General features: G+C 37.1%; 1 protein-coding gene across 1 annotated transcript in view; it reads right to left on the bottom strand.

The window, feature by feature from the left end:
* Positions 1 to 15646, bottom strand: part of Dpy19l2 (dpy-19 like 2) — a 109369-nt gene that overhangs the window by 14723 nt on the left and 79000 nt on the right. Inside the window, exons 15-16 of the mRNA XM_052189673.1 lie at positions 10835 to 10906; positions 8488 to 8534 (exon numbers count right to left, since the gene is read on the bottom strand). Of these exons, the coding sequence (XP_052045633.1) occupies positions 8488 to 8534; positions 10835 to 10906 (119 nt within the window). The remainder of the gene's footprint in view (positions 1 to 8487; positions 8535 to 10834; positions 10907 to 15646) is intronic.

Genomic DNA, 15646 nt, shown 5'->3' with positions numbered 1-15646 from the left:
GGGCTAAAATCCCAGTTCAAAGGACAGAAAACATCTTCAAAGAAATCATAGAAGAAAACTTCCCAAAAAAGAGATAGCCATAAATGTACAAGAAACCTACAGAACACCAAATAGATTATACCATAAAAGAAAATCCTCCTGCCACATAATAATCAAAACAATAAATGTACAGAACAAATAAAGAATAACAATAACTATAAGGGGGAAAGGCCAAGTAACACATAAAAGAGGAAATATCAGAATTACACAGGACTTCTCAACAGAGATTCCAAAAAACGAGGATAGGTGTCTTAAAGACCCTAAGAGACCACAGATGACAGCCCAAAGTACTATATCCAGCAAAACTCTCAATTTTTCCATCTATGGAGAAACCAAGATATTCCATGACAAAACCAAACGTAAACAATATTTGTCTAGTAATCCAGCCCTATAGCGAATACTAGGAGGAAAACTCTAACACAAGGATGGAAACTATATTCAAGAAAACACAAGAAATTAATCATCTCACAACAAGCCCAAACACACACACAGAATCAATAGCAAAATAGCAAGAACTAAAAATCATTGGTCATTAATATTTCTCAACATCAATGGACTCAACTCACCAATAAAAAGGCACAGGCTAACAAACTGGATACACAAACAAGATTCATCATTCCCCTTAATACAAGAAACATACCTCAGCAACAGCAATAAACATTATCTCAGATTAAAGGACTGAAAAAAACGTTTTCCAAGGAAACAGTCCCAAGAAACAAGCTGGAGTAGCCATTCTAATATCCAATAAAATAGATGTTCAACCAAAGAAGATGGAGAAGGATATTTCATACTCATCAATGGAAAAAATCCACCAACACAAAGTTTCAGTTTTGACATCTATGCCCCAAACACAAAGATACCCACATTCCTAAAAGAAACTCTACTAAAGCTCAAAACACACTTGGAGACCCACACAATTATAGTGGGAGACTTCAACACTCCACTCACACCAATGGTGAGGTCATTCAAACAGAAACTAAACAGAGACACAATGAACCTAAAAGAAGTTATGAACCAAATGAATCTAACATATCTGTAGAACTTTTCACCCCAAAACAAAAGAATAAACCTTCTTCTCAGCACTGTCTCATGAAACCTTCTCTAGAACTGACCAAAAGAAGCCTCAACAGATACAAGAAGATTGAAATAACCCCTTGCATTCTATCTAATTACCTTGGACTAAAACTGGAATTCAACAACCACAGAAATCATGGAAAATCCGCATAATCATGGAAACTGAACAACTCTCTACTCAATGATTACTTGGTCAGGGAAGAAATAAAGAAATTAAAGCTTTCTATAATTCAATGAAAATGAAGGCAAGCATACTCTTATGTTGTACGGGGGTTTGGAGGAAAGTTCATAGCACAAAGTGTCTTCATAAAGAAATTGGAGAGATTCTATACTAGCAACCTAACAGCACACCTGAAAGCTCTAGAACAAAATGAAGCAAAGAAACCTGTGAGGAATAGATGGCGGGAAATAGTCAAATAGAAACAAAGAGAACAGCATAAAGAATCAACAAAACTAAGAGCTGGTTCTTTGAGAGAACCAACAAGATAGACATACCCTTAGCCAAACTAACTACCAGGCACAGAGACATGATCCAAATTAACAAAATCAGAAATGAAAAGGGAAACATAACAGAAACTGAAAAAATTAAAACAAAATCAGGCCTTACTACAAAAGCTCATCTACTCATCAAATCAGGAAAATCTAGATGAAATGGATGATTTTCTAGACAGATACCATGTACCAAATCAAGATCAGGTAAAGTATCTAAACAGTTCCATAATCCCTAAGGAAATAGAAGCAGTCATTCAAAACCTCTCAACCATAAAAAAAAAAAAAAAGCAAATAAACAAGCCCAGGGCCAGATGGTTTTAGGTGCAGAATTCTACCAGACCTACAAAGAAGAGCTAATATCAATACTTCTCAAACTATTCCACAAATTAGCAACAGAAGGAACACTAATTCATTCTATGAGGCCATAATTACCCTGAAAACTAAGCCACACAAAGACCCAAAAAAGAAAGATGAAATTTTAAACTAGGTTTGATTTGAATTTCCCTGGTCATTAAGAATGTTAAAACTTTCTTTAAGTGAATCTCAGATATTTCTGTATTGTCTTTTGAGAGTTCTCTGTCTAGGTCTGCACCTCATTTGTAATTAGGTTACTTTTTTCCATGATGTCCAGGTCTTATTTTTTTCCATTCTTTATATATTTGGGGTATTAGCCAACTATCAGGTGTGTAGTTGACAAAAACTTCTTCCTGTTCTATATCTGGTTGCTTTGCCTAAATGACAAAGTGTCTTTTGCCATGTAGAAACGTTTGAGGTTCATGAAGTCCTATTTATTGTTGATCTTAGTACCTGTGCTATTGGTGCTATGCTTAGAAAGTCATTTTCTATGCCAATGTGTTCAAATCTATTCCCTACTTTTTCTCTTCTATCAGGCTCAGTGTATTGGGATTTAAGTTCATGAATCTAAGGGGAGCAAACCTATTCAAACTACAGCATCCTACTCCCTGGCCCCATGGGCTTGTAGCCATAATAGAATGTAAAATGCATTTAGTCCAACTTCAAAAGTCCTCATAGTCTATCACAGTCTCAATAACGTTTTAAAAGTCCAAAGTTTAAAGTCTCTTCTGAGATCCATGCAATCACTTAACTGTAATCACCTAGGAAATTAAAATCAAAATGCAGATCACATAATTCCAAGATATCATAGCACATAATGTACATTAATGTTCCAAAACATAGAGAAGGGAGGATAATGAGGAGATACTGGAGACAAGCAATGCTGAAACCAGATAGGCAAACTCCAACCTTTCAGCTTTGGTGACTACAACACACCTCTTTCTCTTGGGCTGGTTCCACCCCCTGTTAGCATCTTTCCACGATATGTTGTATCCCATGGCTCTGTCATCTCTACCACTTAGGGTCTCCAGGGAAATCCAGTCTTCACCTTCACAGCTTCTGCTGCTGCTGTTCTTGGTGGTCATCCCATGTGTCTTAGGGTTGTACTGCTGTGGACAGATACCATGCCCAAGGCAACTCTTATAAGGACAACATTTAATTTGGCTGGCTTACAGGTTCAGAGGTTTAGTCTATTATCTTCAAAGCACAAACATGGCAACATTCAAGCAGGCATGGTACAGGAAAAAAATGAGAGTTCTACATCTTCATCTAAAGGCTGCTGGCAGAATCCTAGCTCCCAGGCAGCTAGGATGAGGGTCTTAAAGCCCATACCCGCAGTGGCATGCCTACACCAACAGGGCTCACCTTCTAATAGTGTCACTCACTGGGGTGAGCATATTCAAACCATCACATTCCACTCCCTGACCTCCTTAGACTTGTTCAAACACATGAGTCTATGGGGGTCATACCTAAACATAACATAAGGCAACATACATTTAGTCCAACTTCCAAAGTCCCCATAGTCTATAGCACTCTCTGACAATGTTAAAAGTCCGAAGTTCAAAGTCTCTAATAAGATTCATCCAATCACTTAACTGTAATTCCTAAAGCAAGATAGTAAACCATCTAGGCAAACTTCAAATTCTGCCTCTCCATGTCTGATTTCAAGATGGTCTTCAGATCTCCAACTCCTTTTCATCTTCGTTGACTGCAACAAAGTTCTTTCTCCTGGGCTGGTTCTACTCCCTGTTAGAAGCTTTCCTCAGCAGATAGCCCATGGCTCTGGCATCTTGAACATATTGGGATCTCTGAGGCAACTTCAATCTTCCAGTTTCTTGTTTCAATGTCTGGGACCCACACATGGTCTTCTGGGATCCTCCAAAGGGCTGGTGTCAATTCTCCAGCTCTGCCCTCTGTAACACTTTAAGCTCATGTTGATCTACTCCATTGTTGCTGCTGTTCTTGATAATCATTTATGGTACAAGCATCTCCAATATGCTGGGGTCCTCTGCTACAACTAGACTTCACCAAAAGATTCTCATAGGCTTCGTGGTACCAAGTGTTAAATTCTTTGCATGACTCCCTTCAGTCCCCGGCCATCAACTGCAGCAGAGGGTGCACCTTCACCAATGGCCTTCCATGACTTCAGAGCTTGACTCCTTCATGACCCATTCATGCCTTCAAAACCACCTGGGTGATTCTTACACATTACCAAGTTCAGATGCAGCATGAGGCACAAGGTTGGCTATCTCTGGAACACAGCTTCTTTGTGCTCTCAGAAAACATTTGCCAAGAGATTTCACCTCAGTGATGCTGGTTTCTTCTTAATCACCACTAATTTCTTAGCTCCAGCTAACCTGCATCAATTGTCCCAGTAGTCCCTTCTATTCTCTGTATTCTAAAGCCAGAGCCACGTGGCCAAAGCTCCTGAGTTCTGCTGCTTGCTGGGGCTAGAACATGGCCACTTTATGACATTATCACCAGCTTTCTGTTTTCCAACTCCTTTACTACCTAAGCTTGGCTGTCCTGAAACTTGCTCTGTGAACTGACTTTGAACTCAGAGATCTGCATGCCTGTCCTTTAACCACTGGGATTTAAGGTGTGGTCCACCAAGCCTGGACTTAAGCTTTTCTTCATCAAGAACTTGCTGTGTTCTAGGCTGGCCTTTAACTCAGAGATCTGCTTGTCTTTGCCTCCTGGGATTAAAGACTTGTACTACCATCCCTGGACCTAAACTTAGCTAGGTGGGATATTTGCCCCAAGCTTAGTACTTTCTTAATTCAATTTAACATTCTTGAATTGAGCATTCAGCTCCATTTCACTTCCTGAGGCCCTTTAATATTATATTTTTATATTTTTTCTTTCTAAGCTTGCTAAGCTTGTTCGAAATGCTCTTCATGAGACTTAATCAGAGAACAAAATCTCTGCTGGACTTTTTTTGAGATTTCTTTTGTCAATACAATTAATATAAATCTCTTTACCTTCACCTCAACTAGAATCTTCAGACAACAGCAAAATGTCTCCCTATTCTTTACTCAAATCTCAGAAAACAGTCTCGATGCCACATACTGAAATTCTCCACTGAAACCTCTTGGGTCTGCACAGTTCAAATCACTCTAACAAAGTCTTTTATATTCCTACTAAGATAGCCCATTAAGTCCCACTTAAAGCATTTCACTGCTTTTCAAATCCTAAGTCCCAAAATCCACATTCTTCCAAACAAAAGCATGGTCAGGCCTATCATAGTGATACCCCATTTCTGGTACCAACTTCTATCTTTATTAGTGTTTTACTGCTGTGAACAGACACTATGACCAATGAAAGTCTTATAAAGGACAACATTTAATTGGGGCTGGCATACAGATTCAGAGGTTCAGTCCATTATCACCAAGCTAGGAGCATGGCAGCATCCAGGCAGACATGGCACTGGAGGAACTGAGAGTTCTACATCCTCATCTGAAGGCTGCTAGCAGAATCCTGGCTCCCAGGCAGTTAGGATGAGGGTCTTAAAGGCCACATCCACAGTGACACACCTACTCCAACAGTGGCCTGTTGGAGTATCTGTTATACAAATACAACTGCAACTGCATTGTATATTTAGACTAGGTGGCAATGTCCCTTAGGAACATACTTCTCACAAATGGAAGCTTATCTGGGTGGGATCTTGCCCCAAAGTCAGCACTCTCTTAATTCCACTTAATATCTTTAATCTGTTTATCTTCTTGAACATAATCATTAGATCCATGCTACTTTCTGGTGTCCCTTTAATCCTTGAACCATACATTTTGTATTTTTGCTTTCTTGTCTTGCAATGTTTCATCAAAATGGTCTTCATAAAAGTGACCCAGAGGACAGAGTTTATGCTAGGCTGCTTTGAGATTTCCTTTGTCAATGTAATAACCTAAATCTCTTCACTATAGCCTAAAGCAGACTCTTCAGACAAGGGCAAAAAGCAGCCAAATTCTTCACCAAAATATCACAAGAAAAATCTCTAGGCAACATACTAAAATTATCCTTCTCTGTAGCCTCTTGATCTAGACCTTGATAATTCAAATCATCCTCAGCAGGACTGTCTTTTATGTTCCTACCTGTATGGTCCATTACACTCCACTCAAAGCATTCCACTGCTTTTCTAACCGAAAGTCCCAGAATCCACATTCCTCCAAACAGAAGCATGATCAGGTCTATCACAATACCCTATTCCCTGTTACCAATTGGTCTTAGGGTTTCCATTGCTGTGACAAAACACCATTACCAAAAAGCAAGCTGGGGAGGAAGGGGTTTATTTGGTTTGAACAATAATGGAGGAAGGGAGGACAAGAAGTCTGGCAGAGCCCGGTTGTGGAGGCAGGAGTTGATTCAGAGGCCATAGAGGGGTGTTGTTCATCACCTTGTTCATCCTGTCTTCTTATAGAACCCAGATCTACCAGCCAAGGGATGGCACCACTCACAATGGACTAGGCCCTCTGTCACTGATCCCTGATTGAGAAAATTCCCTATAGCTAGATCTCATGGAGACATTGCCTCAGGTGAGGCTCCTTTCTCTGTAATGACTCTATCTTGTGTCATGTTTACTCACAAAACCAACCAGTACATGAGATATATTTATGAGAACAATCTAGTTTCAAAAACAGAGGGTAAAAATTATTGATTGCCTCGTCCCAGATAAGACGTGAACTTCAGACTTTCATGCTGTGTTGAAATTCTTAAACATAATAAGCACTTGAAGGTTAATGAATGTGCTTTGTATCATGAAATGGCCATGTGTCAACTGGACCAAGAAATAGAAGGTTATGTTTCCAAGCTTATTTGTTTAGGGAGAGCCAAGATGATAAGGAGGAGGAGAGTCATGGTGATGAATTCAGATTACCATCTTGACAATATTTAAAATCACTACGGAAATAAACATATCTTTGGAGCATCTATGAGAGATTATCTGGATTAGGTTAAAATGGGAAAATACTCTTAAATGTGGCTATCACAGTTGCATGGTTGGAGTCCTGGACTAATTAATAATAAAAAGAGGAAGAAAGACAAACACAGACATTATCCCTCTGTGCTTTCTGACAGTACATGCAGCCTTCCAGCCACTGCCCACCCCTGTGCCTACCACTGGCTGTATCCCCTCGAAAATTCAGACAAAGTAAACTACACCTTCCTCAGGGTATTCTCAGAGTATCTTATCACAGCACCTAATACAATGATCTCTGTGTGTAGTAGAAGAATATGTGAGAAAGCTCGGATAGTTTCTTTTTTATATAGATAATAGTTCTAACCAACAAATAAAGAGAGAAAACAGTTTATATAGTTGTGACTATATATACAAATTTCAAAATTAACATATAAATTATAAACATATTCTAGGCTTCAAACTATATGGCATGAGCACTACATAAAAGTCTAAGAAGAAACAAATCATTAAGAAGAAATATATGAGACCTTGGAAACCCTATAAAACTTCACTTTCCACTACTCAATCAGTAAGAAAGACTTCCTTATTCTGAATTATTTTCTTTCAATCATATGCCCCCTAAAGCATTTCTGTTTCCACATTTCATAACTTTGTAATCATTTGAGAATAGTTTGCAAATCTCTATTAGTTATATTTCACTTAGTGAAATGTACCATGCCCCTTATGCATTTCTTACAGAATAAATTATCAAGGACACTTGTTTAGAATATCAAGTCATACTTCTCCAGCTCCCATCTGACCCAAAGAAAACAGTGTGTTTATGAACACCTTGTTTTAAAAATGATTTCAACAATGCAGTCAAAGTCTTATATTAGCTCCTCTGGGAACCAGACAAATTTGTTCATATACCAGCATAGAGAATATAAAGGTTTAAGAAGACACTCAGCACTACTGGCACATTTTTTTCTATAAATATAAGCTGTCCAAAACATAAAAGACATTAAGTAAAATTAAATTATATAACTACTATTATAAAATGTAGTTTGAAATAAGATTTCTTTAGAAAGTATTTTTCTCAACAATTATTTCTTAAGGCTTAGCAATTTATGTGACATGTGCTCTATTACATAATTTCACTGGTAATACTCCATGTCTTGACTTTAGCAATTTTATTGTAATCTCTAAAAATTATGTATAAAAATATTTTCAGAAATAAATTTTGCAAAAAATGTAATAAATATTTTGAAATGCAATAATCATCTTCTGAAAATTAAAAATAAGGACAGCTCAAACAAAACTTAGGCTATTTATGTTTATGAGCTTGAAACTCTGGTGATTTGCTAAAATTGAGTGAGTTTAAAATATGAGCTGTTTAACAAATATAAATATCTATTATAAATATATTATTTATATTTACAAATATAAATATAAAGCAATTTTAATATAAAGAAAAAATTCAAAAAGCAACATTCTTGAAAGAAATAAAATATATTTTATTCTTATTTCCTTTATTAAAATGTTGAAGTAAATTGCTGGTCATTTGAATAATTCTTAATATTTAATGTTATTTAATAATGAATATAGTATGACTTTAAAAACAACTGTGAAATAATTACCTTGCATAAGTGTTTGTATATAAGACACATATGATATCACGAGCAATCTGTAAACAGAATCAATCGATAAGACTTCTCTATGACATTCTATAACACACTGAAACTCCTGCTGCAATAAACCACCGAAAGCACCCAAACCACCCAAACCTACAAGTAGTTTCTTTTCCTTTCTTTTGTTTCTTCCTTTAGTATTGTGTCTTTAGATATAAATGCCTCATTTATATATTTAGATATAAATGTTGGCCTGGAGCTAGTCATCCTTGTGCCTCTCCTTCCCCATCCTGAGATTACAGGTCTGTGTCATCAAAATGAACTTACTTAATTGAATTAAAATCTCTCTACAAGTCATTTTCAATTCTAAATTATAAATCTAAGATTGTAACTTTCTGGTGTATTCAATAGGAGTGGTAGAGTAAATGTTAGTACATTTCAGCTCTGAAGTGCTGAGTTTTGTAACGCGAAGAGCCACTTACTAATGCTGAAACATTATACTTTGCTGGACAGTGGAGGGGTGAACAAATAATCTAAGTACGGAGAGCCTCTACCATGCAGCTGAGACAATGCCAGCCTGTAAATCCCTCCCTCTCTTGTTCTTACTATTTCACTTCTTTTCTAAAGCTCACCTAGATTCCTGTTTTACTCAAAGCTTTAGATAATTATTAAATAAGTTATTAGTGTATTTGCTTTCTTGACCACTCATCAATAGGTAGTCACTATAGGAGAATCATCAGTTCTCAATAGAACACTCAATAGATGAAGGAGAGATTATATTTTGTAGAAAAATATCTCAAATTCAAAGACAAATAAATATATTAATTCAATTTGTACCAAATATGTAAATAAAATTATAGTTACATATTTAAATAGAAATCTTGAGGGTATCAATAACAAAATGTCAATTTGGAGGAGTTAAATATTTATGCTTTCTCAATGGAATCAAGATACATATGTCACCCTTATTCTATGGGATTATTTTATAAAAATGAAAACCTAAATAAACATCAGTTATATTCATGAAGTAAAAAAATAAATCATACAAGGCAAAGCAAGACTAAAGAGTTAACAAGGAAAAAGCCAAAAAAATTGAACTTCAGTGGCTACAGGTGTGTGTGTGTGTGTGTGTGTGTGTGTGTGTGTACATGTGTGTTTCTTTGCGCATGTACAAGCTCAGTTTAGGCAGTACAGTGTTTGGATGCTAAAAATATGTTAGTGGCTATGTTTAATTTTTTAAAAAAATGTACATCATGTTATCCTTCACTATGCTAGATGGCTCTACATTCAACAGGTCCTTTATGCTTTATGCCCTAAACTTAAGTTGAACCTGTTAAGAATGCCATAGTTTACTTTGATGGAGTAGAAACAGGCTCTATAAAATATCTTAACTTTTTTAGCTTGGCAGGGTACAGGAAGACAATTACTTTTGTTCTCATCCAGCCCATTCCTGTTCGTCTTGTCCTGACTGCCCAATGGGACAGCCAGGTCAGGTGTAAACAACAGAGGTGCAGACTTGAAGAGTGGTACCTGCCTTCATTATTCACAGACTAGTCATATTCTATGCAGAAACACAGGGACAAGGAATGGGGCTTAGGAACTATATGCAGGGTACCTAAAAGTTTTAACTTTAAGAACAGAAAATTCTTTCAACTGGACTACAAATGGAATTGTTGGTGAGGAATCATTTTATGGCCATCTACCAAACAGTGTAACACAAACATATGTTGACTTTGGGCATGACTGACAATATAAATAAAGATGGCTCAAAGCTGTTAAAAGCACCTTAAAGATTTCTGTTAGTAAAGTCTTAAGCCAAGAAGCACCATGAAAATATGCAAGGGAAGTTTTCAGGATAGGTTCTTTTAACATAGCACTGTATTTTGTGATAAAAACAGTGTCTGTGTAGGTTATGAGGTTTTTTTTTTTTTTTACTTGCTGTATAAATTTATCCTGTGTACAACTACTTGAAATAGCTGATGATATCTTTGACTGTGTTTACACATGTCACATTCTTTTTCATTCATGGCACATGACATCACATCTATTCTTCAGATACTTGTGCAATATTTCACACTGCACAGTCAGAGCTGTCCAATGACAATGTCATACTCCACCCCTAAATAAATGTAATTATAGATTAACTGATGGGTAAAAATTAGTTGTGGTAGAATAGAACAAAATGTCTTTAATAATGTGATTTTTAACAGAATAGTCCCAGATGGAGACATCAATAAAATGATTTAGATAGATAAAAACAATGCATCCTACAAGGAAAGAAGGAATTTGAGCAGCTCGCATTAATCTATCATAGTTCTCATAGTGAATCCACAAAAAGTAATAATTCTTTACATACCTTTTTAAAGATATGATAAGTAATCACCATAACAAGTGGAAGCAATAATGTTTTTGTGTATCTCAGTGGAGTCTGAAAGAGAGCAAACAATTCTAAATGGTAAATTACAAAATTTCACAGTGACACAATAAATATCTGTCAAACTAAGAATCACAGTGATTTTTGATAATGATTAAATTTCCTTGTCTTTGAAAAAATGTATTCTTATCAATTCCACAGCTGAATGCATGAGTGAAATTATTAAAGTGCTGATAAAAAGCATCCAATGAAGACAGCAGACTAGGAGCTGTCTTTGTGACCTGATTTGGGAGTTGGTTTTAAAAATAAGAGGCTCTACTTTAAAAGCAGAGATGAACTTCTGAAATTCACAAAGATGGTAAAAACCAGCTGAGAAGTATGGAGGAGAAGGTTTTTTTTTTAATTTTCTATATTCTTTGTTTATATTCCAAATGCTTTCCCCTTTCCTGGTTCCCCCTTCCCCTTATGTCCCATAAGCCCTCTTCCCTCCGCCCATTCCCCATTCACCTGCCTCCCATTTCTCTGTCCTGGTACTACCCTACAAGGCTGGATCAAGCCTTTCTAGGACCAGGGCCCTCTCCCTTCTTTATGGGAATCGTTTGATATGCTAATTGTGTCTTGAGTATTCAGAGTTTCTGGGCTAATTAATATCCACTTATCAGTGATTGCATTCCATGTGTATTCTTTTGTGATTGGGTTACCTTACTTAGGATGGTATTTCCCAGTTCTAACCATTTGCCTAAAAATTTCATGAATTCATTGTTTTTAATTGCTGAGTAGTATTCCACTGTGTAAATATACCACATTTTCTGTATCCATTCCTCCATTGAGGGACATCTGGGTTCTTTCCAGCTTCTGGCTATTATAAATAGGGCTGCTATGAACATAGTGGAGCACGTATCCTTATTGCATGCTGGGGAATCCTCTGGGTATATGCCCAGGAGAGGTATAGCAGGGTCCTCCAGAAGTGTCATGCCCAGTTTCCTGAGGAATAGTCAGACTGATTTCCAAAGTGGCTGTACCACTTTACAATCCCACCAGCAGTGGAGGAGTGTTCCTCTTTCTCCACATTCTCGCCAACACCTGCTGTCTCCTGAGTTTTTGACCTTAGCCATTCTGACTGGTGTGAGGTGAAATCTCAGGGTTGTTTTGATTTGCATTTCCCTAATGACTAATGATGCTGAACATTTCTTAAGGTGCTTCTCAGTCATCTGAATTTCTTCAGGGGAAAATTCTTTGTTTAGTTCTGTACCCCATTTTTTTGATAGGATTATTTGGTTCTCTGGGGTCTAACTTCTTGAGTTTCTTGTATTTATTAGATATTAGCCCTCTGTAGGATGTAGGGTTGGTGAAGATCTTTTCCCAATTTTTTGGTTGCCGTTTTGTCCTTTTGACTGTGTCCTTTGCCTTACAGAAACTTTGTAATTTTATGAGGTCCCATTTGTCAATTCTTGATCTTAGAGCATAAGCTATTGGTGTTCTGTTGAGGAACCATTCCCCTCTGCCCATGTCCACAAGGGTCTTCCCCGGTTTCTTTTCTATCAGTTTCAGCGTGTCTGGTTTTATGTGGAGGTCCTTGATCCACATAGGGTTGAGCTTAGTAAAAGGAGATAAGAATGGATCAATTCGCATTCTTCTGCATGCTGACCTCCAATTGAAACAGCACCATTTGTTGAAAAGGCTATCTTTTTCCACTGGATGTTTTCAGCTCCTTTGTCGAAGATCAAGTGACCATAGGTGTGGGGATTCATTTCTGGGTCTTCAATTCTATTCCATTGGTTCACCTGCCTGTCACTGTACCAATACCATGCAGTTTTTTTTAAAAGATTTATTTGTTATATGTAAGTACACTGAAGCTGTCTTCAGACACTCCAGAATAGGGCAACAGATCTCATTACAGATGGTTGTGAGCCACCATGTGGTTGCTGGGATTTGAACTCAGGACCTTCTGAAGAGCAGTCAGTGCTCTTAACTGCTGAGCCGTCTTTCCAGCCCCACCATGCAGTTTTTAACACTATTGTTCTGTAGTATTGCTTGAGGTCTGGGCTACTGATTTCCCCAGAAGTTCTTTTACTGTTGAGAATAGTTTTAGCTATCCTGGGCTTTTTGTTATTCCAGATGAATTTGAGAATTGCTCTTTCTAACTCTATGAAGAACTGAGTTGGGATTTTGATGGGGATCACATTGAATCCATAGATTGCTTTTGGCAAGATGGCCATTTTAACTATATTAATCCTGCCAATCCACGAGCATGGCGGATTTTTCCATTTTCTGAAGTTTTCTTCCATTTCCTTCTTCAGAGACCTGAAGTTCTTCTCATACAGATCTTTTATGTGTTTGGTTAGAGTCACACCAAGATACTTTATATTGCTTTTGGCTATTGTGAAGGGTGTCATTTCCATACATTCCAGTCTTTCTCAGCCTGCTTATTCTTTGAGTATAGGAAGGCTACTGATATGCTAGAGATGATTTTATAACCAGCCACTTTGCTGAAGTTGTTTATCAGCTGTAGGAATTCTCTGGTGGAGTGTTTTGGGTCACTTAGATAGACTATCAAATCATCTGCAAATAGTGATAGTTTGACTTCTTCCTTTCCAATTTGTATCCCTTTGACCTCCTTATGATGGCTAACTGCTCTAGCTAGAACTTCAAGTACTATATTGAAAAGATATGGAGAGAGAGGGCAGCCTTGTCTAGTCCCTGATTTTAGTGGGATTGCTTCAGGTTTCTCTCCATTTAGTTTGATGCTGGCTACCAGTTTGCTATATATTGCTTGAACTATGTTTAGGTATGAGCCTTGAATTCCTGTTCTTTCCAAAACTTTTAGCATGAAAGGATGCTGAATTTTGTCAAATGCTTTTTCAGCATCTAATGAAATGATCATGTGGTTTTTTCTTTGAGTTTGTTTATGTAGTGGATTGCATTGATGGATTTCCGTATATTGAACCATCCCTGTATCACTGGGATGAAGCCTACTTGATCATGGTAGATGATCGTTTTGATGTGTTCTTGAATTTGGTGGGCAAGAATTTTATTGAGTATTTTTGCATCGATATTCATAAGGGAAATTGGCCTGAAGTTCTCTTCCTTTGTTGGATCTTCGTGTGGTTTTGGTATCAGCGTATCTGTGGCTTTATAGAACGAGTTTGTTAGTGTTTCTTCTGTTTCAACTTTGTGGAATAGTTTGAAGAGTATTGGTATTAGGTCCTCTTTGAAGGTCTGATAGAGTTCTGCACTAAAACCATTTGGTCCCACGCTTTTTTTGGTTGGGAGACTTTCTATAACCCCTTTTATTTCTTTAGGAGTTATGGGAGTGTTTAAATGATCTATTTGATCCTGATTTAATTTTGGTGTTTGCTATCTGTCTTGCAAATTGTCCATTTCCTCCAGATTCTCCAGTTGTGTTGAGTATAGGTTTTTGTAGTAGAATCTAATGATTTTCTTGAATTTCCTCAGTTTCTGTTGTTATATCTCCCTTTTCATTTCTAATTTTGTTAATTTGGATACTGTCTCTGTGCCCTTTGGTTAATCTGGCTAAGGGTTTATCTATCTTGTTGATTTTCTCAAAGAACCAGCTCCTGATTTTGTTGATTCTTTGTATGGTTCTCTTTATTTCTACTTGATTGATTTCAGCACTGAGTTTGATGATTTCCTGTATTCTACTCCTCCTGGATGAATTAGCTTCTTTTTGTTCCAGGGCTTTCAGGTGTGCTGTTAAGTTGCTAGTGTATGCTCTCTCCATTTTCTTTTTGGAGGCACTCAGGGCTATGAGTTTCCTTCTTAGCACTGCTTTCATTGTGCCCCATAGATTTGGGTATGTTGGGTCTTCGTTTTCATTAAATTCTAAAAAGTCTTTGATTTCTTTCTTAATTTCTTCCTTGACTAAGGCACCATTGAGTAGAATATTGTTCAGTTTCAATGTGTATGTGGGCTTTCTGTTGTTTTTGTTGCTATTGAAGACCACATTTACTCCATAGTGATCTGATAGGAGGCATGGGATTATTTTGATCTTTTACTTGTTGAAGTCGGTCTTATGACCAATTATATGATCGATTTTGGAGAAGGTACCATGAGGTGCTAAGAAAAAGGTATATTCTTTTGCTTTAGGATGAAATGTTATATATATATATATATATATATATATATATATATATATATATATATATATATATATATATATAATCCAATTGGTCCAAAACTTCAATTAGTTTCACTGTGTCCCTGTTAAGTTTCTGATTTCCTGATCAGTCCATTGAGGAGAGTGGAGTGTTGAGGTCAGCCACAATTATTGTGTTAGGTGCAATGTGTCCTTTGAGCTTTAGTAAAGTTTATTTTAAGAATGAGGGTGCCTTTGAGTTTGTTTATGTAGTGGATTGTATTGATGGATTTCCGTATATTGAACCAACCCTGCATTCCCGGGATAAAGCCTACTTAATCATGGTGGATGATCGTTTTGATGTGTTCTTGGATTCGGTTGGCAAGAATTTTATTGAGTATTTTTGCATCGATGTTCATAAGGGAAATTGGTCTGAAGTTCTCTTTCTTTGTTGGATCTTTGTGTGGCTTTGGTTTCAGCGTAATTGTGGCTTCGTAGAAGGAATTGGGTAGTGTTCCTTCTGTTTCTATTTTGTGGAATAGTTTGAAGAGTATTTGTGTTAACTCTTCTTTGAAGGTCTGGTAGAATTCTGCACTGAAGCCATCTGGTCCTGTGCTTTTTTTGGTTGGAAGACTTTCTATGACTCCTTCTATTTCTTTAGGCATTATGGGACTGTTTAGATGGTCTAGTTGGTCCTG

Source organism: Apodemus sylvaticus, chromosome 7, assembly GCF_947179515.1.
Source record: "Apodemus sylvaticus chromosome 7, mApoSyl1.1, whole genome shotgun sequence".
Classification (NCBI taxonomy): domain Eukaryota; kingdom Metazoa; phylum Chordata; class Mammalia; order Rodentia; family Muridae; genus Apodemus; species Apodemus sylvaticus.
Note: the sequence above shows the minus strand (reverse complement) of the source record. Positions and strands in the feature narration are given on the sequence as shown.